Source organism: Caloenas nicobarica, chromosome 2 (assembly GCF_036013445.1).
Source record: "Caloenas nicobarica isolate bCalNic1 chromosome 2, bCalNic1.hap1, whole genome shotgun sequence".
Taxonomy (NCBI): Eukaryota; Metazoa; Chordata; class Aves; order Columbiformes; family Columbidae; genus Caloenas; species Caloenas nicobarica.
Genome location: NC_088246.1, coordinates 59,700,385 through 59,726,238, shown reverse-complemented (window position 1 = coordinate 59,726,238; position 25,854 = coordinate 59,700,385). Strand labels below are relative to the sequence as shown.

Genomic DNA, 25,854 nt, shown 5'->3' with positions numbered 1-25,854 from the left:
ACTGCCGCAGTGTGAAGTGCACCAGCCATTGCTACTTGAAGAGAGAGTAGGTGTGCCTCACCTAGAGCATACGGAGCTGAGTTAGAAGGTGGGAATGGTCTAATATCTTTGTGCCTTTTGTATCAGCATGTAAGTACCAATTCCAGTTTGTTACTACCTGGCTGGCCATTACTGGCTCTTGCAGGCTTCTTTTGCATCTGAGCTTAACCAGGCATTTAACAACCTAGGATTTAGGTGATGGTTTTGCTTAAAATGAAATAGAGTTCTCTGTTAAACTTCAGGATGACTTACCATTTCTCTCTATGGACAATTACAAAAGTAACTTCAGTGAGAGTTTCTCTGTTGTTCTAGTAAAATATGGGTCTCTTACCTCATTATTAGGCAGTTGAGTTTACACATTTTTCAAAAACTTACCAACTTGTAAATTAATGGCCTTCTGGTATTAAAACATGTGAAAAAAATTTTCTAGTAGTGAATTTTATACTGGAGGTATGGGTCGCACTGTCATCCAGAGCGTTACTCTTCTATTAAGTGACATCTCTAATGACAGTTACGTTATATCATGTCACCTATAGTGATCTTTGGGCTACTCTTAGGGGATCTTGGCACACACTAATTCAGAGTGTCTGATTTTTAACTCATCGGTGTCCAGTTATTTCCAAAGCAGGTATATTTAATGCTGCACCTGCTCAGAGTTCTCCTCTCCCTTCTCATAGCATTAATGGCTGCAGACAGCAGCAGGGGTATCAGACCTCCTAATGTCTTCCCTGAGGAACAACTACTATCACTATATGTAAAGAGAATAGCTTTTAATAAGAGCTCATGAGTACATTTCTATTATTTATAGGTAAATCTGTTTCTGGTTCTATAAGAAAAGTTAATTGCTGTGTTGAAATTTAATAAAAGATTAAATGAAAGTGGTAATGATAATAAATAGAATTTAGGGTAGCAGTTAAGACTTTTATAAATATTTTTTTAATCACAATAAATTGTGAAGTTGATACGGGGGTTATTGTTAAAAATTTCTTATAATAAGCAGGGCATCAACAGCATCGGAGTTTACATTAAAAGGTTTTTTTCAGCTGCTCTGTTTGATAGAAAATTACTTGTACAGAGTCTAAGATGGAGACTCTTCGGACTATGCACTACTTACCCAGAATGAGGTATTTTCTGTCTAACAGTGTTTTTAATATAGACAAGAAGGGGGAAAGGAGAAGGGGAGCGAGAACAGAGAACTCTGTAATATCACGTGTACGTTTCTAATGTTTCTAACGCTCAGTTGTGTGTGCAGTTTTCTCTCTGATTGCCATTTGTGAATGAGCACTAAATCAGTATATTTACCTGCCTGGAGTTGATACTGTCAGGGAAGTAGTTATCTAAATGCTATCACTGTGCTTTAAATACTTTATTGGGAAGTGTCAGTAAACTAAATGCCGCAGCTACAAACTGGAGGGCTGGCTCAGGTTTTCTTCAAACTTTTCCTCCATAGTACAGTTTCCTTGCTTTTGATGGAAAATTAATGATGACAGCCGGCTCTACACTCTCTAAGGCACAGACAGCAGGAATTTGGTAGATAGGTCCCAGCCACAGTCTGGGCATTAAATAAAAGTATTAATAGCAATAGTAGCACATAACTACTTGCTTTACTGAAAACACACCATAGTACCTGAGTCTGACTAATGGATTGGGGTAGGTGGGCACACACACATTTGTTTCTTGAATACAGTTAAGAATGTTCTATCTGAAGCTGATATTATCCAGGAAAGAAACACAGCAACCACTGGTATTGTAACTACCAGTCTCTGAGCTATTTTAAAGCTAGCTCAGATTTATATACACTTCAGTCAACCATGTCCTCGATGTAGCCTTGGAGATCCTTCGCAGTGCACTTTTGATTCCTCTTGGTCATGCTTACACTTTTTTGTGCGGTTGGTTATTTCTTTTAGCAAAGATTATTTGGAAAACTGCTCAGTTTTAAATGTAGTACAATATAAAAAATTAATTTCACGTCACCTTCTGATCTGCAAAGTCTGAATACAAGCCTGAATTTGCTTCTGGACACGAGTTTGTGTGGAACTCCGCGTGGGTTCTGACTCAGCAGCTGTGCTGCAGGTAGCGGTGCTGGTTTCGGATGGAGATGATGGAGAGCTTCCCTCTCCCCAGGGAGGATTGCTGCTTGTCTTGTGTGCTGAGCAAGGCTGTACATGTGCGGGTTTGAAGGATTTGGACCTAGTGGGGATTTTAGCGCGTGGGTGCAGATTCTTGGTGCTTGTTCGTGATTTCCATAATTAAGACCTTGCAGTGGCAGTTGTTTTCTAATGTCACCTGAAGGAAGCGTTATTTGTAGACCTTGACCTCTTTTTTTTTTTTTTTTTTGCTGCCTTTGATATGTTTGCTGTTAGTTCTTTCTCAATAGTTAGGACTGCTAAATCTGTACCAGAGGTAAAAACCAGGGCAGACTCCCATGATTGTTATGGTAGCATTTTTATGTAGTGCTTAGGATCACATTTTTTTGGTAAAATTAGTTTTAATAAGTTGCAGGTGAAATATTGGTAGGTCTACACAGGTATGAGAGATGTCTGGGAAGAGACGGCCTGCTTCCTGGTTTTAATATTTAACAGCTGTGGTCTGAATTATGAAATAATTAATATAAACTAGATGTCAGCTTCTGAAAGTTATCTTGGCTTGATTAGCTGCTGGTGAGTTACTCCAGCGTTAGACAGTAGCTTATATGGGAAAAGATTATACTTCCTGAGTGTCTGTCTGACAGCTCGTGCTTTCAGGGGCTGAAGTAACCTCCGAGAAATGAGAAGGATTTGTCACAATGCTTTGGCCAGAAACAAATTCAGGTTTTTTCCTCCTAAAGAGCAATTCCCACGCTCACACTGGATACCATGGCTGTGTGATTGCTCTCCCCTTTTCAGATAGGCCATCCGTGGAAGTGCTGGGAGCTCCCCTGTGGTGGTGATGACTTCTAAAATACCCTTTTCTCCAGGATGGGCTGGAAGCTGCGCTGGCTTCCAGGAGGAGGAATTTGACTACAGCAAAGCAAAAGAAAGATGTTAACAGCAAGATTAGCACGTTTTCTTTCACTCAGGAGTGGCAGTCTTTGGGAAAGCAAACAGCCGGTATAGTGGTCAGGGTGGTGCTACCACAGGTCTCATCACATGTTTTTAGATTTCATTATACAGGTCTCATCACATGTTTTTAGATTTCATTATATGTATGTTTATTCTCTAAGGAACAGCAGAAAGAAACAAAGGTTTAGGTGTGGCGCATCACTGTCGACCAGACATAATTTTGTCCATCCATTGTCTGTTAAGGTACAGAGCACAGGTATGAACTTACCTGTTTATTTTAGCAGTTTAAACATATTACAGGAAAAAAACCCACACACACAGAGCAAGAAATAGCTTATTTTTCCTTAGATGAACATGTTCTATCAATCGCTTGGTCTTTATTCCTTAAAACACATAGAACAAATAAAACCTTGATAGAAAAACTATTCCGAACAAGTACATCAGATTGTGATCAGAAGGTTTATTTGTACAGGAGAATTGCAGCTTTATTTTCTTTCTTAATTTCATCAATTTGTCATGTAACTATAAAATAAGTTTTTATTTTTTAGGTAAAGGTTTATCAAAGGCATTTCAATTAGAGCTATACTCACCAAAATGGTAGTTAGAAATATTCCTAATCTTACTTGAGAGAGAACTGCTTGTGTGTGTTCATAACTGTAAGCCTACTGACTTTGCTAACTAAAATATCCGTACTGGTACTTTAATTCTGTAGAGGTGGTGGTACTATCAGGAGGGTAAGACAAGTGTCATAGTGAGTAGGATGTCTCTGCCAGCTGCAGAAGCCTTACCCAGCTGTGGTGCACCAGCCCACTGAAGACAGAACCACTGGTATATTAAACATTTTTCCCCCAGTTACTTTAATAGCTCTTGAGGCCAACGTTTCACCTTTGCGATTAGTACTACCCTTAAAAGAATTTCTAGTAAACTTTGCAGTATGTTGTTTTCTAAAACAGGAGTTTGAGAAAATGAAATAGGGTTGTACATTGTACAGATAAATTGTGTAGAAATGGGAGAGTACTGGAGTTAATTTGATGAAAGCGAGGTTGCTTTTGGGAAAAGGTTACTAAGCATCAGATACAGACCAACTCTCATTTTGTATGCGCATTTATCTTCTACTATCTCTCTAATTAATGCTGCTGTGCTGGGCAAGATGTTCAGGTACCTTTTGAAATGCTAATGCTCTGGTGGAATATCCTGGTTCTCTGTCAGCTCTGGAGAAGCTGCAGCAGAGGTCAGCAGCAAAAGGTTTTATAAAACTTCTGCCTCCAAGTGACTTACCAAATTTCAGCCATACAGAGACGACAGACTTCAAACAGCTGTCTGCTGCTATGTGTTTTTTTCTCCATTCCTTGCCGTGTGGGCTCACACTCTCTAAAAAGGTGAAGTGATATGTTTTGTTCTTCTGTGTAGCGCAAGTGTTTTCAGGATCCTCAGTGCATTGTTCCTCTGAAAAATGTTATGTACCTTAACAGCACAAGGGCTCAAAACCCAAAGAAATTTTACTAATCTACTAATTTTACTAATAGATTTAAGGTACTCAAGAAGATCTTCACAAAAAAAAAAAAAAAAAAAGTCAGAAGTTTGCTCAGTAGCTGCTTTACAGGCAATTAAAGGCCAGAACAAAAGTAATTTTTATTAACCGTACAGGAGTCAACTTTGCCTTTCAGTAGCTGTGTTGTCATAAGATGTTCTGGTTTCCTCCTTAAGACTTCAAGTCTTCTGAGTAGGTGTTTTTAATAGATTTTTGTGTGGCAGTTCACTTTTTATGTCTGGTCTTAAGTGTCGAGATGTCTCTTTTCTAGCCATGAAACAGAAAATGAATCTATAAAATGGTGCGTACATGGAAATAGGAAAAGAAAACGCAGGCCCAAGCAGGAGAAACATAATTAAGACTTGATGAAAACCTGTAGATTTCTTCTTGCCTGCTTGGAACAGGCTGCTCAGTAAAGGGATAAATCTCTTGTCATTGCACTCGTGAGTCGTTGTATAGAAAGGGCTCGAAAGGATTTCTGCAGCACGCTACTTACTGTGGTTTCAAGCCCTGAAGAAGCAAAGGGCTTCTTCAAACTCGGCCTCTCCTTGCAGAGGTCTTCTTCCCTGTTTTTGGAAGTAAGTAAACAGATGCTAAACTCAGGGCAGGTACTTAAGGTACTCAGGCGAGGGTAAGTAAATTATGGAAGCAAAGAAATCCTGGCGAATGTCTTTCACGTGCAAACACTTACTGTTTGATTGTGCTTGACTGTTAAGTACTTTTACTGGCGTGAAAGTTCACAGAAAGGACACGTAGAGTTAAAATACTAGTCATCAAAACTGACTTCTAAAATTGTATCATGAGTTTTCAAGCCACACTGTGGGGTTGTTAGTAGCTATCTAATTAGGAGGAAAAAATATAGTCTATACGTTTATGGCTCTTCCGGGAAAGAAGAGAAATTGTTTATCTTGTTTTGGACGTTTGTTCTCACCTTGGAGCAGCAAAATTGAACTTTGTTGGCACTCCGTGAGGAGGCCCTGAGCCAGCTCTGGCTTCTAGTGCTGCCTTTTTGAGACCAGTATTGTGACTGCTTCAATCTAAGTTTAGCAGGTTCTAGATTGCATCCCTTTGTTTCCTCACATGCAGTCTAAAATGTTAATAATGAACAGTTTACCTTTCTCTAATGTAATGGCTGGTTTTGCTCAGTTTTTAGGGCAAATTCTGCCATCTGTTGCTTTGACATGAAAAGAGGGAAAACAGTTTTAGGTATCTTGTCAGCCTCTTTCTTCTCAGTTATTCAGGTACCCTCACCTGTAGGAGGAACTCCTGGTTACTTTGCTCGTGTTCTCTGCCCTTTTCTTTGGGCTCATGTCCTGGAAGACTAGAGATTGGCACTTCTGGATGAGGAGTTATGCTTCCTCTGCTTTTGTCCTTTGCGTGGTGGGTTTTTCCCGAAGTACCTGTAATTACCTGAACACAGAAGGGTGTTCGGCATCATGGAAAACAAGTGACCAGTTCTTAAATCTTGGAGGATTGTTTTATTTTGTACTGTATTGATTGTAACTGAAGAACAGTTTCAAATACTGGCAATTAAAAAGAAAAATGCAACAGTCGTAGCTATCATTAATGCTTTTCTTTGTCACTGAGGGATAAGGTTTTGAGGCAGGGCGTTAACTGCATGATTTTTGTTAATGATAATGGGAGCGAGTTGGCTGTCCGCTGCAGAAGATGTCCCCCTGATGTGTGCTTTGCATAGCAGTTTGAGCAGAGGGTAATATGTTCTACAATTTATTTCAGATATTTTTTTATTATTTGCAAGGTGACACAGCATACCAGGCAAGCATAAATGAATGCATTATTGCCCTCATATCTTCACTTTTACATTTTCTTTAAATCATAGCGTTTGGAAATAAAAGAAGGGGAACAAGGGGAAAAGAGGCTGTTCTCTAAGGTTGCCAAATATTACCAAGTATTTTTAACCGCAGAGCTTCCTGATTGTAATCCACAGGTTTGGTAATGGTCAATGCAAAAATTCTGGCAGGGTCACATGAAACTGCAATCTGTGTATGGCCTGATGTATGCATATACTTGCTTTCTTTGTTAAGCTGGGCTCTGAAGTACTGTTAACGTGTCCCACCTCCTCTCCCTGCCCCCCCCCCCCCCTTTTTTTTTAATCTTGTTAATTCTCGTCTGGATTTATTGTAATGTACAAAAGGCTGTTTGGGAATTATACCCTTTGTAAGCAATTGCATAATGAACATTAGGGTTTGTTGAGGTCTTGGAAGATGGAATGGGTGACTGGGTTTGGTTTTGTTGTTTTTTTTATTTTCTTCTGAATTCTTACAGCAACTAGCACAACATTGTTGTCAGTGCTACCCTAATACAAATATTAAATAGTGATACGGGAGACTTTGGGTTGAAATAACAGTGATGTGAACTGTGGAGTCAGAAAAAGTAAGCTAGCTGACTTCAGGAGAGTTTTGATTGGGAAACAGAGGGTGGAAAGGTAAGGACCGTGCTTTAGCTGTTTTTTAAAAACCTGATGAAATAGTAACTTATGGAATCCTTAGTGTGATCTGTTCAAGATGAACCAGAACAAAATGCATTTTTGTGGTCACTTTGGAGTTTTTTAACTGTGGTGGTGTTTAGTGTTTGGCTTCTGAGCTTCAGGTGTGAGCGTTACTTGTGCTAACCTTGCAGGTGATACCAGGAAGGTAGTCATAGATTGAATAGACATAAACTCTGAATCTGTCTCGCAATCCGAACTCACCTCTGTACAGCTAGATGGGGCATCTAAATATGCTGCTTTGAGACAAAATATAAATGGCATCTACTTGTGCTATACCTGTCTCTGGAAGTTAAAAAGACACTTGGATCTTCACAGCGCTTAACAGTGTACTTTTGACAGATTAAACAGACTTAACGCCTCTATGATAAGAACAGCCTTCACTCACCTTTCTAGTCAAGACCAACAGTCAGAAGGGCAAGCCGAAAGTGCATCTTAACAGGTAGCAAATGTAGATTTGGGGGCATTAATTTTTGTTTGTTGGGGTTTTTTTTTTGTTAGACTGTGATTTTAATTTTTATCCTGAAGTAATGCTAGAGTGCCTTATCTTCTGCATGTCTAACTACTAGATGCTTAGGAAAGTCAAATTTGACTTTAGTGACTTTACTTCATGTTAAGTGTTCAGCCTTTTATCTTCACCGTAATTTTTGTACTGGAAAGTAGCTCGTGTGTGTCTGTTATTCCAGGGTAAAAGGTACCAAGTTTGAAATTTATTTTTAATAGTGAAAAAAAAAAAGCATGGGGAACCCACTCTGTGCCCTCAAACGATACAGCTGGGACATGTGCAGCTTGTCTGCTTGGGGTTGTTTTTCTGTGCTGTAACTCAAGGAAGCAAGGAGTAATGCAGATACTGCCTTTAAATGTTCATGTCTCTGATGTTAACATTTGTTTAAAAAAGGTTAATTGCAGACAATTATGTGCTAAAGGAGCTGTATCACAAAAAAGTCAATAGGACTAGGAAACTGTAACTTTGAATTAATGATAGAACTGAACGGTTATGCCAGAGCGATTTATTTAAGGAGGCATGTTATGGAAGTTTCTTTGCCCTAGGTATCCTGAAGCAGAGTCTCAGGCATGAATTTCAGAAATTCCCCTTGAATAAATAATTTATTCGTAAGGTGCAAAGTAGAGAGCAACTCAAACTGCGTGCCTCGGGAAGAGGGACTCTGAGCAAGGAAAACTGGGCAATTATACCCTTACAAGATTCCCACCCCTTGCACGTCAGTTCAGACCAACTGTAAAATTAAGGTCTGAGGTCTCCCTGTTCTTCATTGGATGAATTTTTGCTAGGTGGGCTGTTTCTTATCTCTGCAGGTGTCAATCAAGATGCTGTCCGTTAGCTGCTATTTTGCACCTGCACCTTGGAAGAAAAATAGCCAAAACATTAACAAGTTCTCACGTCCTGCTGTTTCTCATCTTCTTTAGACATGCCGTTTTGTTCCTTTACTTATCTCTAGGGATGCAGCTCCTGCTCAGGGTCCAAAGCTCCCGTATCTTCTAGTTTGAACCGACTCTGCGGAACTTCTTTACTTAACTGGGAAGAGAGTTCAAAAGTTCACAGCTTGTGCCCTAAGTAAATTTAGTGAGTTATGCTAAGCAAGTTCCATATAAACAGTTTATAAATAAGTTCTCTAAGAAGCAGTATATCAAATAGTTCTATAGGCTAGGTCAGTCTATATTTCCTAACAAGGCAGCACAGGTTTTTATCATAAAGGGCTGAAGTGTGATGTGTTGGTTTGATCTTTTTTTACTTTTTCATAACTGTATAAAAAGGCATATGTACCGCTCCACACTCAATTCTTAAAGTGAGTAAATAAAGAACCAAGTATTCTTATGTTTTAAATTTAATGTGATGTTCATCGGTACTGAATATTTAAAAATAAAACTGCTTCTTGGATTAACCTGTGTCCATTAGATGGGTTTCTTGAAGGCAAAAGGCACAATTGTGCTTACTTAGCATGTGAACCTCAGAGTTTAAATAGCTTCTATTTATTTTGTAATCTGTGTCTATGGTAAGAGTCAATTACTGTTCTATGGTACTGGTGGCTATATTTTCCATTAGTGTATCTTGAAACTTTGGCAAACTTGCTGGAATCTTTTTTTTTTTTCCCCCTGCTCTCCAACCCAGCATCCTGGGAGTTCATAAAACTGTTCAGTCAACATACAGCCTTTATCCAATTTGTATAAATTCCCTAGCTGGGATCCATCTCAAAGCTTCTGAGAAATCATGCTGGTTTTTTTTCTTGATAAGCTATCTAAACCATTAAAGGTTTCATATTGAAACTCTGTGATTTTTTTTTTTAAGTTATATCCAGGAAACACAAGCAGTCTGCTATGGAAGAGGAGCCTTCAAGTCCCTGTCTGAAAGCAATCCTGGCCCTCCTGACTTCACACTCATTTTAGATGGATGCCGTATGGTTCTAAAATACCCTGAGGAGAACAAAAAAACCCAAAACACCACCAACAAAAAAAGCAACAACCCAAACCCAACCCAACCCAAACAAAAAAGCCCTCAAGCACCCAAAAAAGCAAAGGGAATGAGAAGAAAAACTCTGGCTGGCCCAAAGCCTCTAAGATTTTTTTTGTTGCTCAGTGCCTGGTGTTATGCTGTTTGACGGCTCTAGAATAGGCTTGGTAGACTAGGCTGATCTCACATTAATTTTATACTTTTTAGTACCATTAGGATTATAGAGTTGGCTCACTCCTCATAAATGTCAGTGTAAAGCAGCAGAGAATCAAGCCAGCTGAGCTGGTCACAACCCTATATGCATAGTGATAATTAATAGCTAATGAGACTGGTAAAACATGGTTCTGAATTGCAGAAGACTGGATCATCTGGACTATCTGGAAGTTAAAATTTTAAATTACACTTTGAAAAGGAATTAAAGACATCTTTTGCCATCATGGGCAAAAAGATAACCTTGTTCACTAAAGGATATGTGCCATATATGTCACTGAAATATATGCCATCTTCAATAAAGTTATGCTACATAATAAGAATTATTAATGAATTTGAGGTCAGAGGGCAGGAAAGCATGGGTTAGACTAATATAATACCTGATTTTAATCCATACTTTAAGCAAGGGCTGCTGTTTTAAATTTTATGGAGGGACCTTTCTTGTTACTTTTTTTCTGATGTAATTTCTTCCACTCACATAGTAGTAAGCTTGATATGTAATTTTCCAGAGCCTGTTCTCCTGGACTAGTCTGTAGTCAGGAGTAAATACAAAACTATACTGAAGCAAATGAGTGCAAATCAATTATTACAAAATATTCTTAGTTTAATTTGTTTTGTTTGGTTGGTATTTTTATTATTTTTTTCTGTATATATCTCTCTCAACTATTTCCCCTTTTTCTATATCAACTAGTGCTAATCTTTGCTGAGGTTAGCCTGCCTAGGACAACTCTTCACACAATGACTCTTCTTTGCTTGTGTTGATTGGAGAAGAGCTTTGACTCAATTCTGTTCACCTGAATCAGGCCATTCGTTCCACAGAACTCAAAGGGACCAAGTCAAATGCAGATTTTGACTCTTGACTGAACATTGGTTTGCTTTTGTTGGTTTGCATAGTCATTGGGTACAAAGAGCAGCCGTCTTCTGAAAATATAACATTTTATGATGTTTGTGAGGCAGACAGTGCAAGTTGAGGTTTACTCATGAGAGATACTTTTTTAATTCATCAGGAGTGACTTACTGAATTTTCCTTGTTTCTTGTGTTTTAAAAAGGGAAGGAGAAGAGAAGAAGAAAGAATTCTTCTCTTCGTGTTCATTATTTTGAGGCTTTGAATTTTGAAAATTTGAAGTTCGCAGCCACAATTCCGTGTTCTCTGTTAGTCATTTCTGGCTTTGTGGTGGCTACAAGTGAACTATTTAGAGAGTATGTTTTGAAAATGAACATAGTACTTCCAGGCAGATGAGACGCGTTCAGGCGGTGGAGCCAGAAGCCTTGGCAGAGCGTGTGGGAGGTGCAACTGAGATTCTTGTTTCTGTTGCTTGTAAAAATTCAGACAGAACTTCAGCTAGCTTTTGTCATCGAAATTGTTTTACTGAGAAGATACCTTTTTGGCTAATTCTGCTCCCAGCTACGCCTCTTGCAGCACTTGGGAGAAATGGTTGATTATTTAAAAGCACTGCAGTCTGTAGTCACTGTAGAGGAAAAAATTACAAAGGCACTTTGGATTTATGTACGGTATTTCAGTAAGAAAAACAACCTTAAGACATCAGCTTTTTCATCAGAGTGGGTGTGTGTGTCACACCACGTTGACTTTCAGTGACAACTGGCTGTTGTTCTTCCTGCCAAACCTGCTGGGACACCTCCAGGGCTTGCAGCTGGGGGCACTGCTGTAACGCCTAGAGTGAGTTTGCTTTTAAAGGCTTCGTTTCAATCAGGAAGATATGAAGGGAATACAACAAATTGAAAGAGAATACCTGTATTTTTTTTTTAGGCTTGTTGCATTCAGTAAATATTGAATTTGAAAACTTGTGGAAAGGTTAAAAGGCAGCAATTTAAAATTTAAATTTTGAAAATTGGGATTTTTTTTTTTTGTACGTCAAGTCTCACAATGAAGGAGCAAATCTAATTTTCTGATTAGTTTTTGCTGGTTTTGAACTATATTGATTTGGGCATATGAAACAGACTACTGAAGTATGTGCATTCCTTCTAGTTATTTCCGTGTCCTCAATAAAACCTGCCGCAGAAGGGACTCCCTTTTCCCCCACCACAAGTGTGGGAGCATCAATTTTGGACAGATTTTTAGAACATATTCTTTTATAAAAGCCTTAGTAATAGCAGAGAGCAGTGAATTCGAAATACATCTCTTTTGAAATCTTTGAACAGAGCCAGAACGTAAGATTTTTATAAGTTTTACTGATGTGGGGAGTGTGTAGACCCTGCAGCATTCTTCTAAAATCATGTGGAAGAAAAATATATCCCAATATGCTTTGCCTTATTTTTTGTAATTCAGCTTGAGCCGTAAACTAATTTGCTGATTAAATCTCATAGCCTTTGTGAAGTATAGTAACCTTGGATAAGAGGAGCTATGTATTTAATTTGGTAGAAAATACTAAAAATGCAGCTTTAATTTCAAAACTCGGTTCAGCTTTATCTGTTGAAACAGTGACAACACTTTCATTTGTCTTCTTAGCTGCTACTTAAAACTCCACGAATTGTGCAAGGTGGCAAGTTGTATTTCTGTGTGCTTGGGTGTTTTGTTTGTTTGGATTTGTTGTTGGTTTTGGTTTTTTTCTTGTTTCAAAAATATTCTTAAGCTGTTCTTTCTGCAGCACAGTTGAAGTTTCATCACAAATTGTATAAGAATTTATACAGTAAATATTTTGAGGCATTCTGCAATTAAAAATCAACAACAAGCAAGTTGATTTAGATATCACAACATTACAATTTCTAAGTGCTTTGCAGCAGTATTACTGTACAAATGACGGCTGGGACGTGAAATCAAGTTCATACACATTTTGTATATCCAAGATATGACTTGAAAATCACTGAGCATTTGTCTTCCATATTTTGGAGGGAGTATTTTCAATACTCAAGGAGAAGAGAAGAAATGGGATGACATCAGTAACAAGTGAAATACAAATCTTTGGAACGTTTGTGGTATACCAGCTCTCCAATAAGCATCGTAACATTTTGACAAACGATACCCTCTGAGGTTTGATGTGCAGCACTCAAATATGCTTTTTTCAAATACTTTGCTGACTGAATGATAGATTTGAAAGATATTTGAGAGCTGTCATTCCAGAATCGTGCAGATACAAGTCTTACCTTACTGACCCCAGGAGATGTCTAAGCATCCAAGTGATGTGTAGCTCCCTTAGCAAAGAACGGACACGGGATTTACCAGTTTTACGGTTCATCTGTTACCTTATTTGGTATTACCTCATATCAACTCTTGTTTTAACATACTTTTAACTAACTCCTATTCCTTTGAGAGATTAATGCTCGTACCCCTTAGCGCTCTTCAGAAAATAAATATTAAATGTAGTAAGATGGATTAATTTTTCATTTCACTGCTCATTGCTTTCCTTTCAGGTTCTTGCCTGATTACATCAGTGGTGATTTTGATTCCATTCAGCCTGAAGTCAAGGAATACTACAAGGTCAAGGTAAATTAAATCTCTTTGATGAGTTTGTGTGTTAGAACATTGTAGGATCCAACCCATTAGTGGCCCCGTTGGTCATTAAGTGGTTCTGGCTGCGTTGGTTTCTTTAAGGCTTCAGTTGTGAAGCACCTTAGAAGCTTAGATATTGTGCTCTGCCTGGCACCGTGCTGATGTTTAAAGTAAACGCGGGAGGTGCGGTACTACCCGAGTCCTGCCTGTGGTGCAGTTTCATAGCACCAGCTCAAGAAATAGCTCGTATGTTGCTGGGATTATAGCAACTAGAAACTAGGATAAAACTTCCTGAGAAATCTGTGACTTCTTTTTGCTCAATGAAATACAGAGCAATAAAGATTAACCTCCTGCGATTCCAACATGGATGGCACCCATAGACTTTCTGAAGTCAGTTTCTCAGTGTGATTTTTGCATGATACAACTTTACCATTTTTAGTGGGAAGCTGCAGATGGAGACATCTGTCTCTTTTGTCACCCACTGAAGCACTGAATTATGTTCTGACTACTTCTGGTTCACTAGTGGAGTGTCCTCCTTAATGGCTTTTTGAATAAATTCCTGTGTACATTAATTTATGCCCAGTGAAGCCACCACGTTTCCAGTGAACATCATAAATGTAAACTCACATTTGTTAGGTCTTAGGGCTCAAAGTTCTGCCTTTAGCTGACTATTTGTTATTTAATGCTTCACCTGCCTGCCTGTATAAGCTTTCTGTGCTGAGTGCAGTGCTTTACCCCCACGTCTTGGAGAGCAGATTTCTGCAAATGCAGAGCTTGTCTCAGTGCGCCAGCTTGCCTTTTGCAGCACGCTGTACTTGCAAAAGCAGTAAGTGTTTGATCCTTGTGAGCCAGAGGACTTAGAGCTCTGTGATATGTCTGCTGCTAATTCAACGTATGAGGCTGACATTGCCTAAAATCTTCCCTGATGGACTTGGGATAAAATGGTTAGAACAAAAGGTTTCATACTGTGAGGGGAGTTTTGGAGGCGCGTGTAGCCCTGGGTTTTAGTCTCTGAGCACTGTGCGGGTTTTTTTCCATGTTCTGCCTTCTTGTTTAGAAGGGAGAAATGCGTGATGGCTGTCCATCTTGGGAGAACAGCTCAAGAAAAATGCTCAAGAATCTTTAGCTTACATCTTGGGAAGTGAAGATAAAATAAAATGCATTGGATTAATGCTGTTCATTACAGACTGGAAATTGATGATCTGTCAGTGAATGAGGACGTTGCAAAACACACTGCTCTATTTGGCAGGGACATTGGTATTAACACTTATATAAACTGCATGCTGGTAGGTAGGTGAGTCCTACCAAAGATTGCAGGTTAAGGATTGTTCAACAGGGAGAGGGGAGATGGAAGGTGTAGGAGGCAGAAGAATACAGTAGGACCTGGAAAGGGGTAAGCTGAGCTAAACTGATATTACACTTTTTCAGGAGGATTACTTTTCTGGCCATAGCATCCCTTTTGTCAGCTCCGCTGTGGCTGGCTGTTGATGTGCAGTTTACATCTTCTCTATGAGCGTGTAGTGAACCGTTCTGCTTCAAACAGAGTTGATATACCCATGCAAGTGCTGGGTTGATAGGCTGTAAAAGAAGCGATATTTCATCAGGATTGTAAAAGTGTAATGAAGAACATAATCTAGCCTACAGAATCCTTGCCTGGGTCCTCATACATGACTGAGGAAAACACAGTTTGACTTAAGAATTTTAAGTTTGGGTGTACATAGGAGGAAAAATACTTTTTTTCATTTTTAAATTAAATTTCCATAGTGAAAAAATTAGAACGGTAAATATGGGTGCGTGTCTAAGGAGTTCTTGAGCAAAAAATATAATAAAACACATAATTTGGAGAAAGGTGCATGCTTCTTTTCTGGTAAAGTATCTTGTCTGGTAAAGAACCCTCTGTAGTCCAGGCAATTTCCAGAGTCACTGTCATTTGGAAATGTTTTATGTGTTGAGGACCCAGAATAGGTTAGGGCTACTCAAAACAGGCTGTGAGGGAGCTTCAGGTGGGTAGATGGATGTAGAGCCATTGCCTTCAGGGAAGGACAGCATCACATTGTGAGTCAGGGTTGCTTCCCATGCTGTCCTTCCTCCCTCGCCAAAGTGCTTCCTCACCCGCGTGTGGACAACATCCAGTGATGGGATAAGCCATTATCATTAGGTAATGTTACTCTGTTGTTTCAAGCATTCTCTTTTACCAGCTGTCGATGATTAGGAGTGGGAAAATGAAAGCATTGTTGTAGGAAAGCTTAGACTGATGTGGTGTTGACATTTTCAGTGAGCAAGTAGATGGGAATCCACAGAAATCCCACCTTCTAACTAACTGATCAGTGTTTCCCTGTACAAAATAAAGCCCTTTTGCATGCTAGCTTTTAAATTCAGTGTCAATTACATTGACATTAGCATGCTCCTTCAGCCTTCCCCTTCCCCAGTCTTACTTCCAAATGGTCACCGTTGCTCAAATGAAAAGCCTGAGCCATTCTCACACAGAATTACATGAAAGCACATGCATTCATCATGTGATTTGCGATGGTTTCATCTGTCCAGGTTACTATCAAGAATGTCATTAGTTAGCTGGGCTTCTCTGAAGTTGAGCCCGTTACCTTCAGACAATAAAATATGTATTTTTCCTTTGAAATGCCTGTCTAGGTAAGCATTAGGGCTTCAGCAACAAATAACAAGAATATTCTATTGGCATTCTTGATGTTTCTGCTCCCATTTACTGCCAAGGCACCTTTCCCATTCCACCAAGCAGTGGACTGTCCTGCCTCAGTTTTCCCCGTCACATGAACCTGTCTTGAGCTGCTGCCAGACCAGGGTTGGTAATGACTTACACTGTAGCTACAGCTTTCGCCTCTTCCAAATTCAGACTTTCTATGTATAATATTTTATACTGTAGTATAGATTTTCATCTCTTGGTGCCCCTTGCTTTTTTCCATATACACCTAATGCGACTTACGAATGTTAGACAAAGGAAAGGTGACACTTTTTGAAGGCACTGACTTGTGCTAACTCAAGAGCTCTGCTGTCTGGCTGTGACATTGCTGTGACCTGCAAGGAAATGGGAGTATGTGGGACTGTCTGTTCTTTCGTACATGTATAACCAAGTAATTCGTCATGGCCAGCAGAAAGGAGGAGCTATCATATGCATGCAGTGAATATGAAGGAAAGAGAAGCCTGTGGCAAGTGCTGAGAGATATTCACACTCTCTCTGCACTCCCATCTGCCTTTACGTATGACATACAAAGAAAAGTCATGCCAACTTTTCTGTCGCTTAAGTTTGACTCGATTGCTGTAGATTCATGTGCCAGGTGAAGGGCAAGTGGTGCTGAAGGAGGTGGAGGATCCTTTGGTATTTCAGTTGCAATGATTTAATTTATACCATGAATTAAAGCGATTTTTTTTTCTTGGTGTTTGTGAAGCTGAAGGTAAGTTTCTCTGTGTTTTTTATAAACATGCTTTATAGTTCTGTTAAGTATTACATTTACCACAGAGTGCCGAAGTGACTTTTTTTTTGACAAAAGCTATCCATATTGACATAAATTAATATATCGTGACTTCTTTTATCTATCTGAAGATAGCATGCCACTGGTTAAGAGGAGTTACTTTTTCATAGTAAAGCTTATGGACGTTAATTATTGAGTTATAAAACATGCTCATTTACAAGTGTTTGTGTCAAAGACAGCCTAGTGTAGCACTGAGTAAGAAGGGGGAGTATTAAAGTCTGTGTGTGAAACTAATTATGGTTCTGTAAAGCATTGACTATAAGCAGTTGTATCGTCATGAACCAATGACAGGCCTGACTCCTCCATCACACCAGCTTCGTGCCAGGATGTTGCTGCTGGACTCAGGAGGTTTTCTACCTCATTTGAGTGATGAAAGCAATAGCAGATATATGCCACTACGTATAGATCCCTAAAGCCAAAGGGTTTTACTGGAAGGGATGTCTTTAATCCAGTTCCTCTGGTGTTTTTAGTTGAGTGAGGACTACGTGGCAGGTGTTTCCATTTTCCCTTAAGGAAGATTATTGCCATTGTGTTGGGGAACCTTATTCATATAAAGTTTGTAAACATGGAGCAAATATATCCATTTTGTCTCTGTTAGGTGTGGCATGTCATAAACAGTGAAGAGATCTAAAGGCAAAAGTGCTGGTTTTTCAGTTGTGTTGGAAAGTAATAGTGTATTAGAATTAGGAGTGGGATGTGTAAGTGATGGGTTAGGTGTGTGATGCTTTTGGGAGAGAATAAATAAGCATGCGTCATAGCTTATTCAGCTGTACTTTTTACTTTCTGTGGTCTTGGTTTTGCCCTATTGGCTTGTCAAGGAGGTACTTGTAGTCTTTTAGTTTTTTATATTAAAAAAAATACTGAAGATTTCCTGCCTTTCTTAAAGAGTTAAATAATGTTAAAACTGGATAAAACTGCACCAAAATGGAAACGAAATTTCATGTTTAAATTTTCCTTTGTAAGTCATATTGCATTACAAATGAAGGATAAAGAATAACAATTCAATAGTCTTTTTTTCTGTATATTTTCTACCATTGTTAAAATAGATATTGAAAAGAATTTTTGTACTTTCATGATAAATATGCATGTTCATATGATCCCATAATAGATGCACTGACAGTTTTTCTTTGTGTAGTCTGAAGTGCATTGGAAGTGACACTGCACAAAGCAGGGAGGACTGTGGTGATATTTCTGTCATTGCAGTTTCATGTTTCTTGCTTTAGCTGAATGCTTCTATCACTGAAAACTTTTAAACATTACTTTGAAGTTAAAGCAGCCATTCATATTGCTGTGCCTCAAACAAGGTTCAGTTTTTGAAGTTTTGAGACCAAAGACATTATCTAAAATTATACCAAATCTGTGCTTATGCCTAGAAGCAGAAGGTTGAATCCAGTGGCCTTTGAAATCCAGATTATGTTATTTATTAAAAACGCAGTTTGGCTTTTCTGCTAAGCAAACTTCATGTGCTTTAAAAGGCTTCTGTAGACTTAGGCTCTGTTTAGAATTGTAATTAAATGCTGTGAACTTATTTACAAGTCCACTGTTTTTCCTATTTTTTTTTAAGCTCCAAAGAGCTGCTTATTTTCACAGGCAGTTCTGCAGCTATAGCACTTTCCCATTCCTTTTTCTATTACCTTTCCAGGGTTTAATGGTTATCGGGGCTGTAGAAGTGCTTAATAGGAATGGTGTGGATACTGTCTTTTTTTGTTCTAAGATGATGCACTTATGATTAGATTTACAAAATGTATTTGTAGTAGTGAAGTAGTGCTTGTACATCTCTCTGACTTCTACACGTTCTTGCTAAACAGCAGGTTTTAGTGTCACGTTCCCTGCTTGCCTTCTGAGGCCAAAATTTTAATAATTTTGGGAAATCACAATGTTAATGGATTACCTTCATTTATATTATTATAATTTAAATACATACAAAACCACTGAGTTTTTCTGTGACTATTTGAATAATTATGCCTAAATGTTAGTGTTTTTTCTAAAACTCATTTTTAATACAGAATGGGACTTAAAATATTCAGAAGTTTGACTCGTTTAAAGCATTCTTTTTAGATTGAACAGTTTTCTAAGAAAGACATGGTTCATTTTAGGGCCTGATTCCTTTGTGGGAGGTTTTAAGGTTTCAGAAGGAGCTGTAAAATTTGTGTGGGTGGATCTGAAACAATTCAGTCTTGCTGTTGAACACGCTACTCCTACGTGACAATCGCCACTTACGCTTTCAAGCAATCCCTTGTTTTATGTGTCCTGCTGAAGACATCTCTGACAACTATAAAATGTGCTGTGCTTACCTCAGTTCAACTTCTGACATGCTGTGGGTGCCCAGTGCCGCCTGGACTTATAACCACGTTATAAGCTGTAATTTTTTTTCTACGGATGCACGTTCATTGAAAGATCCTCAGTATCTTAATATAGATAGAGGTTCATCAAGTTAAAATGATTTATAGGGCTGGGACGGCCCTGTTATTAATAGTTCAAACTGTATATGACTGTATGTGCAATTTAGGATTTTGGACCGGAGCCTTTCTGTATGTCTTGGTCATGTAATTACTCAACGGGAGCTTTCATAAAATGGTTATATTCTTGAAGAGCATGTCAGCGGTCTTGTCAAGAACATGTTTCCAAGTCAGTTGAGTAGGTGATTTGGGTTATGTGGATTTCTTATTCATGCCAAGGGAAAGTAACATCATAATGTTCCAGAAATGTCATAAATTTGTAAGAGATACTGTGGTCAGTGACACTTTCGTAAAGGAGAACGTGACAGACAGTCACACTAGATCAGACCAGAGGTTCATCCGCCAGTATCCGGTCTCAGCTGGGCTGGTACAGAACACCTTTGAAAGCACATGTATGCATAGTGATGTGTCTTTGGTACGCGTTTTCGTCTCCAACTAGTATACGACTCAAAGATTTCCTAAGTCAGAGGTGGTATCTTTGTGTTTAATTGCTTCATAGATTGATTTAATCTTTCCCAAAATTAGTCTACACACTTTTCTTCAAACTATGTAGATGAGGCTACAATTATCCACAAAAAACCCTGGCAGTATGTTCCCCAGTTTAAGTGTTTAAAGTGGGGGGGGAAAAAAAAAAAAAATCTGTCTTTTGGATGTTATTTTGGTTTTAAGCTTCACTTTTGATAGTCATACTTGATTTTCCTGAATTTTTATATTGCGATACTGAGTGGATGACATGCTTTAACCACCTTGTCACTCCTGTTTTGATTGTATTAGTGTGATTGTGCCTCACATTTCTGTAGGTATGTAGGGGCATATGTGTGCACAGCTAAACCAATGGAATATTGCATATGCCATCAAATGTATTGGCCTAAAATGAGGTACAACCTGCACAGGTGTTTTGTGTCCTGCTGACTCAAGATATGTATAATGGCTGGGAAGTCCTGTTGAAAAGAGTCTTTGGTAAAACAAAGATTTTCAGGACTCTAGATTTGCTCAGTGCTGTTCTTTTGTGCCAGTGAAAAACAAAACCAAGATAAATCTCTGTCCCATTCATAATATCACTATTTACGCTTTCACCAAGGTAGCAGTTTCCACAAAATGATGTATTTGTTTAAATGCAGATTAGATTTGTGGAAAAAAAAAATCAGTAGTTATACAGTCCAGCGTCTTTTAGAGTAATGTGTGTTTGTTATGTTATCTCCTGGAGTTGCACATCACTCCTTTTGAACCTGAAAAACACAGCAAAGTCCTACTTGTGTTCTAAGATCAATATAGTATCACTGAGATTCAGCAAGTTTTGAGGTCATTGAAAGTCACTATGTACATTTATTAGAACCTGAGTCAGGCCCTAATGTATCTAATAGGATCAAGAATGCAATTTGACCAAGTTCTCATTCCTTAAAAAAGTGATACTCCATTTTCCTTTGCAGCATTTTCCTGCTTGTTATGTAGCTTTCGGAGACAGCGTATAGAAATTAAAAGATCAAACTTTTATTAGAGGTGGTTTGTCTTTCTCTTGCTTAGGTTTGAAATGACAGTTTACAGGTTACAAGTTGTTTACTTTCTTCTCACAAGTGCTTTAGCTGAAGCGCAACTGCCTGACAGTAGAATATGCAAGAAAACAGTGCACCATATAACAAAAATTATGCAGGTGGTATTTTAGTCTTCCATCCAATTTCAGTTTAATATTATGTTGCAGTATGAGATTTATTTCTCCCTTTCATTGGTTATGGCCTGAGGAGGGGAAAGGGTAGAATCTATATTGCAGGAGACATTTGAGTTACTTGCAAGAGCTTTAAAAAATTTAATCTGGTGTTAATCTCTGAAAGAAGTCATTACTTTGATCTGTCAGCCTGTGATGGAGAAAATAACAGAAAAGTTTAAAAAATAGAAATGTATTGAATTAAGTTCATTTCTAGTGTGAGGAGCAAAAAAGATGTTTTAAACAATGACAACTTAATCTGGAGAAGGAAATTGAATGGAGTTATTTTGTGATTAAGCCTCTTCACACGGAAGAGACAGCCTTAATGTTGTACTAGTGCTTGAAGACTCAGATGATAGGTCTTTTTAGATGTATGTGGGATTTATACATCCATCTTTTCTTTTTAGAGAATTTAAGAGAAAATTGTTCCTGGTGCACAAAGCTTGGTGCCTATGCCTGTGGACTGCTAATTAGAACAGTTTCTAATGAAGCTGCAGAGCCCACAATCTCACAGCTCATCAAATGTTGCTGCAAGCTCCAAGTTCAGCCCAAATGCTCTGTGGGATTTGTAAGCTTGATTTTGTTGTGGGAGAGCCCATAAGCTCGCCAAAGCGAACACAAACCTGATCATTAACCGTGAAAAAGATCCCCCAAATCCTGATGCTACAATTTTTAAGTATTTTAAGAAGCAGCTTGGCAGCCCCTGCGAATGATTCTCTTGTGCGTCTTGCCAAAGAGCAGGCAGCTCTCGTTTCAGCAGCAGAATGAGGAGATGCAGTCTGTTGCTCATTTCAAAGTAGGAAGGTCTGGTGGTGGGCTGGAGAGGAGGAGGAGGAATGCTTCTGACATGCTTTCGGGATCCGTAGTGCTTCACTTACAGCAATGCAATTACAAAACCTCAAGGATGATAATCCAGATGCAAGGTTAGATTTGGTCTGTGTTCATGCAGATAGATGAGTGCTCTACAAGCCTCTGAATGGAAAAGAAAGAGAACATGATGTGTGTTGTTCAGGTAGAAAAGGTAAATACTTTTGTAGCTTGTCAGTGGAACAAAGGATGAGCTAAAGCTGCCAAATTTGCATGTATTAATTAACCATGGAAGTGTAAGGTTATCTGGAGTTTCGACATGAACCAAGACAGAGGTGGAGTCCAACAGGAAAATTCAAGTGCAGCTTCGGGAGCACAGACAGGTTTTTTTTTTTTTTCAATTTTGTCAGAAACACATGAAATACAAGATTTGTTTTTATAGCTGCACTCGTAAGTAGTGCCAGATTATAAAAGTTGCATTCACATATACCAGAAGGAAATGTAACTTAAGATGTCATTTTTGAAAGAAGACCCACCAGTGACAGAAAAATACCGTTGCTGGGGAGTAGAGGAGAATGAAAAGAACCAAAGTTCAGGCAGCTTTAACTACAGCTGAGTAGGGAAAGGCAAATTGCAGTATTTCTCATACTTAACCTTTCTGGTACCTTCTTTTATTTCTCTCTCCTGTATTTCCTGACTGTAATATTCTTTTGGACTCTCGCTGTTTTCACTGTCACCAGTAGGCATTTGAAGCTCTGTTCTTCTGGTTCAATTCTGCTGTGTTCCTTGGGTGTGCTCAGCAGAGCCCAGCGGAGAGGGGCCGGGTGAGGTTTGAGAAGCTGCCTGTGCAGGACACTCAGCTCAAACCCGGCGGGTCTCGGGACCAGCGTGGGTTAGTTTGTGTCCTGGTGTGCTCTCCAATACCTTCATTTGAAGCAGCTGTGATGGCCTTTGATTAAAAAATAAATAAAAGCTTCTTAAATCAAATAGAGGAGGAGATGTATCTAATAATGGAAACAGTCCCTTGTGTGATGAAATGAGTGAAGAGCGAAAAACGAAATGTCAGAGGAGAGGAAAATGAGGAATGAAAACTGAGAAAAAGAGACTCTTTTAAGAAGTTAGAAAAAGGTAAGCATTTTAAGAGAGAAAGATAACATCAGCAGAGGGTAGGAAAGAGAACTGGACAGGAATAGAAAAATTTCCCTGACACATCAGCAAATTAGTTCTGCTGTCATTTTTTTTGCAGCTGTAAAGAAGCGAGTGTGATAAGATAAGCACAGATGCATGGAAACCATATTTTCCTAATATAAAAGTAAGATTTTCCATTCATTACGAATAAGTGCAGAGTTGTTGCTGGGGTGTGGTGGTTTTTTTGGGTTTGGGTGTTGTGGCTTTTTTTGGTTGGTTGGTTTTGTTCTGTTTTCAAATATTTTTGTTTGAAGATAAAATAGGAGGACCTATGGTTATTCCATCCTTGACCAAGCTTTGATAGGAGTTTCATCAGGTGAAGAATATAAAATCATGCAAGGAGCTTAAAACATAAGTAACTGCAATGGAAGTTGGAATGTATTTACAATAAATTTACAAGTGTGAAGACTATTTCATCCAAATTCTGCACCAAATGCTGCTGTGTCTACATAACTCTTAATACAATTGAAACAACTAATTTATTAAGTATTTACTTCGCATTTAATTGATAATTACGCTTCAAGTAAGGAATTGGCAGTTTACCATAAATTGCTAGTTAACATTACCAGATTTTCATTTAATTGATAAAAATGTAGCCTTAAAGAGGAGCCACCTTTTGAGAGCTGAAAAGACCTTACTCCTTTTAAGCTCAGCAGCGGGAGGACACCTTTAGAGAACAGAGGAGGGATTAAAAAGCCAGTCTTTTGACATATCAATATTCAGGTAAAGCTTTCCATTTTTTTGTTCACCATCTACTGTTTCAACATATGCTGAAATATAGCCACTGTAGGGATTTATATACTTTATATTTTAATTGCTATTTAAATGGTTTTTGTAGGAAGAAGTCAGAATTGGAGACCTGCCCTTTGAGGCATCTCAGGGTTTGCAACAGACTAATAATTGCGCTGGATATTACTGTCCTGCCTGGGACTCCCGTACTTTTAGCACTGGATTTGTACTAAGCGATTTGCTGTAGGCAGAGGGAAGGAATAATGCCTTGTAATGGTCTTTGTCGTCCTGTCCCCCTTCCCTGCATCCACCAATGACGTATTTGGATCCTGCCTCAAAAACTCTTCTGAGAGGGAAAATGTCAGCCTTTGCCTAGAGAATTCTACAGGATAATATTGCTCACAGGGGAGGACTGTATCTGTTCTGTTTTCAAATTAAACATGGGTGTATTTCTTTGGACTTTAAGACACATTTCCTAATGGAAGTTTTAAAGGGGCAGTAGTGGAGACTTCTCTTCAGGCATCAGAATGTGCTCTGTATCCTGTATTTATCACTGTTTCTTGGAGCAAATAAATGCACTCATCAATACCTAGCATACTCGCAGAGGTGTGTTTCTGATCTGGCATTGGCAGTTACTTGCACAGCTGAAGGTGTGGGAAGGTCTCAAGAGTGATTCAAAAAAATGCTTTTCTTTGATAAGGTTATGTGCTCAATATATTGAGCCCATCCCAGACTGGAAGGTGGGGCATGTGCTGGGTGGAAACTGGGAATAACACAGTTCAGCTCTCATTTTATTCTCCCACTGATGGGATAAAACAGGGGGGGTGGGTAGAAGGGGTCTGAAATTCCTTGAAGTGTTTTTCCACACTAAAAGCTCCATTACTGTTCCAAAAGAGCTCTGCTCCCACTAGACCTTGAACAAGTCTAATTTGGTCTGAGGAGGACGGCGTTAAAAGTGATTTTTTGGTTAAAAACGGAATCAACTCACATACACTCCAGCAGTTCTAGATAGAATATGTCTGGCTTGCTCTTGGAGAGGGGAGTGGAGAAGTTTTCAAACATTTTTTGTAATTTGGCAAGCCAACTCCGCCTGATTCCAGGCAGCTACAGATTCAAGGACGTGTCCTGCCTTTAATTACTGAGTTTAGGCTGCTCTGTGTGCTTCAGTCGTTGTGCCACCCTCAGCATACTGCCCTGGTTGGGTTTGCAGCCCTGGGCTGATGGTAGTGAGCAGCTGCCACAGAGCTGTTCCCATGGGCAGGGAAGAGTTAGAAACAGGCCAGCCAAGGGAGACAGCCCTCCCCTCCAATTTTACCATTTCTATGGATTTTCGTAAGGTCTGAATGGATGTGCCCTCAGCAACACAAATAGCTGGCTGTGGCAAAACTCAGTTTTTCTGCTTTGCTCCCCGTCTGCTCCCCTCCTTCCATCCTGCTAACTCTGAGAGGTATTCCTGTGCATGGCTTTCGGAACCTTCAGAGGTTCAGCGCTTTTGAACAGGTACGAATCAAAGCTGTGCCTTAAACATAGAACAAGCTTCGTGCTGCACTGGAAAGTCATTTTTAAAAACTTTTTCATGAGAAATAACTGTTTTGTTCCAATCGACTGGAATCTGTGAATAAGGCTTTGATTGTAGATCTTGGCACCAAGCTTCCGAAGGAAGGGTAATGCCTTGCAGCAGGTCTGCAGGAGGCATGGCCAGCTCGTCTACTGGTGTCAGGTGTTGTCCCCATCCAAGTCGATGGCAGTGCTGTTGATTGCAATAGGGTGTTCAGGATGGGTCCTCCCCAAGGCACTGATCTGCAGAGAGAAGCCCAAAAGTCATGATAATAGCTTGGTTCATGTCTTATAGTTAATAAATGGAAGTAACCAATGAATTTGCAAACTCTTCAGCTTATTTAAGACCATTACAATGGTGAGGCTTTCAGCATATTGAACAGGGTCATCTTATCAGAGGAAACAGATATTACAAGGTGATTAGAGTGAAAGCTGTTAATTCTCCTGTGGTTGTGTCCTCCTGTATAGAATACAGGACAGCTCTGTGTAATGTGTTCTGTGTAATTTGTTTTGTGTAAATGCTATCCCTAAACGCCTTGCAGACCAGATGTGCAAGTAGATGCGTAGTAGAAGAATGAAGTGATATGGGAAAGACAATAATTGCATTTGACATTTCTTCTTGAACTTGGTTCTGTGTAATTGGGTTGACAGCATATGGGTGCTGTG

At 39.1% G+C, this 25,854-nt stretch overlaps 1 protein-coding gene across 3 annotated transcripts in view; it reads left to right on the top strand.

The window, feature by feature from the left end:
- The window catches only part of TPK1 (thiamin pyrophosphokinase 1), a 305,419-nt gene that overhangs the window by 134,933 nt on the left and 144,632 nt on the right, over nt 1-25,854 (top strand). For all 3 annotated transcript variants that reach the window (XR_010605792.1, XM_065628899.1, XM_065628900.1), the window contains exon 4: nt 13,165-13,237. Coding sequence is in view for 2 of the 3 variants with exons in the window: in XM_065628899.1 (XP_065484971.1) it covers nt 13,165-13,237 (73 nt within the window). In the remaining variant the exon portion in view is untranslated. The remainder of the gene's footprint in view (nt 1-13,164; nt 13,238-25,854) is intronic.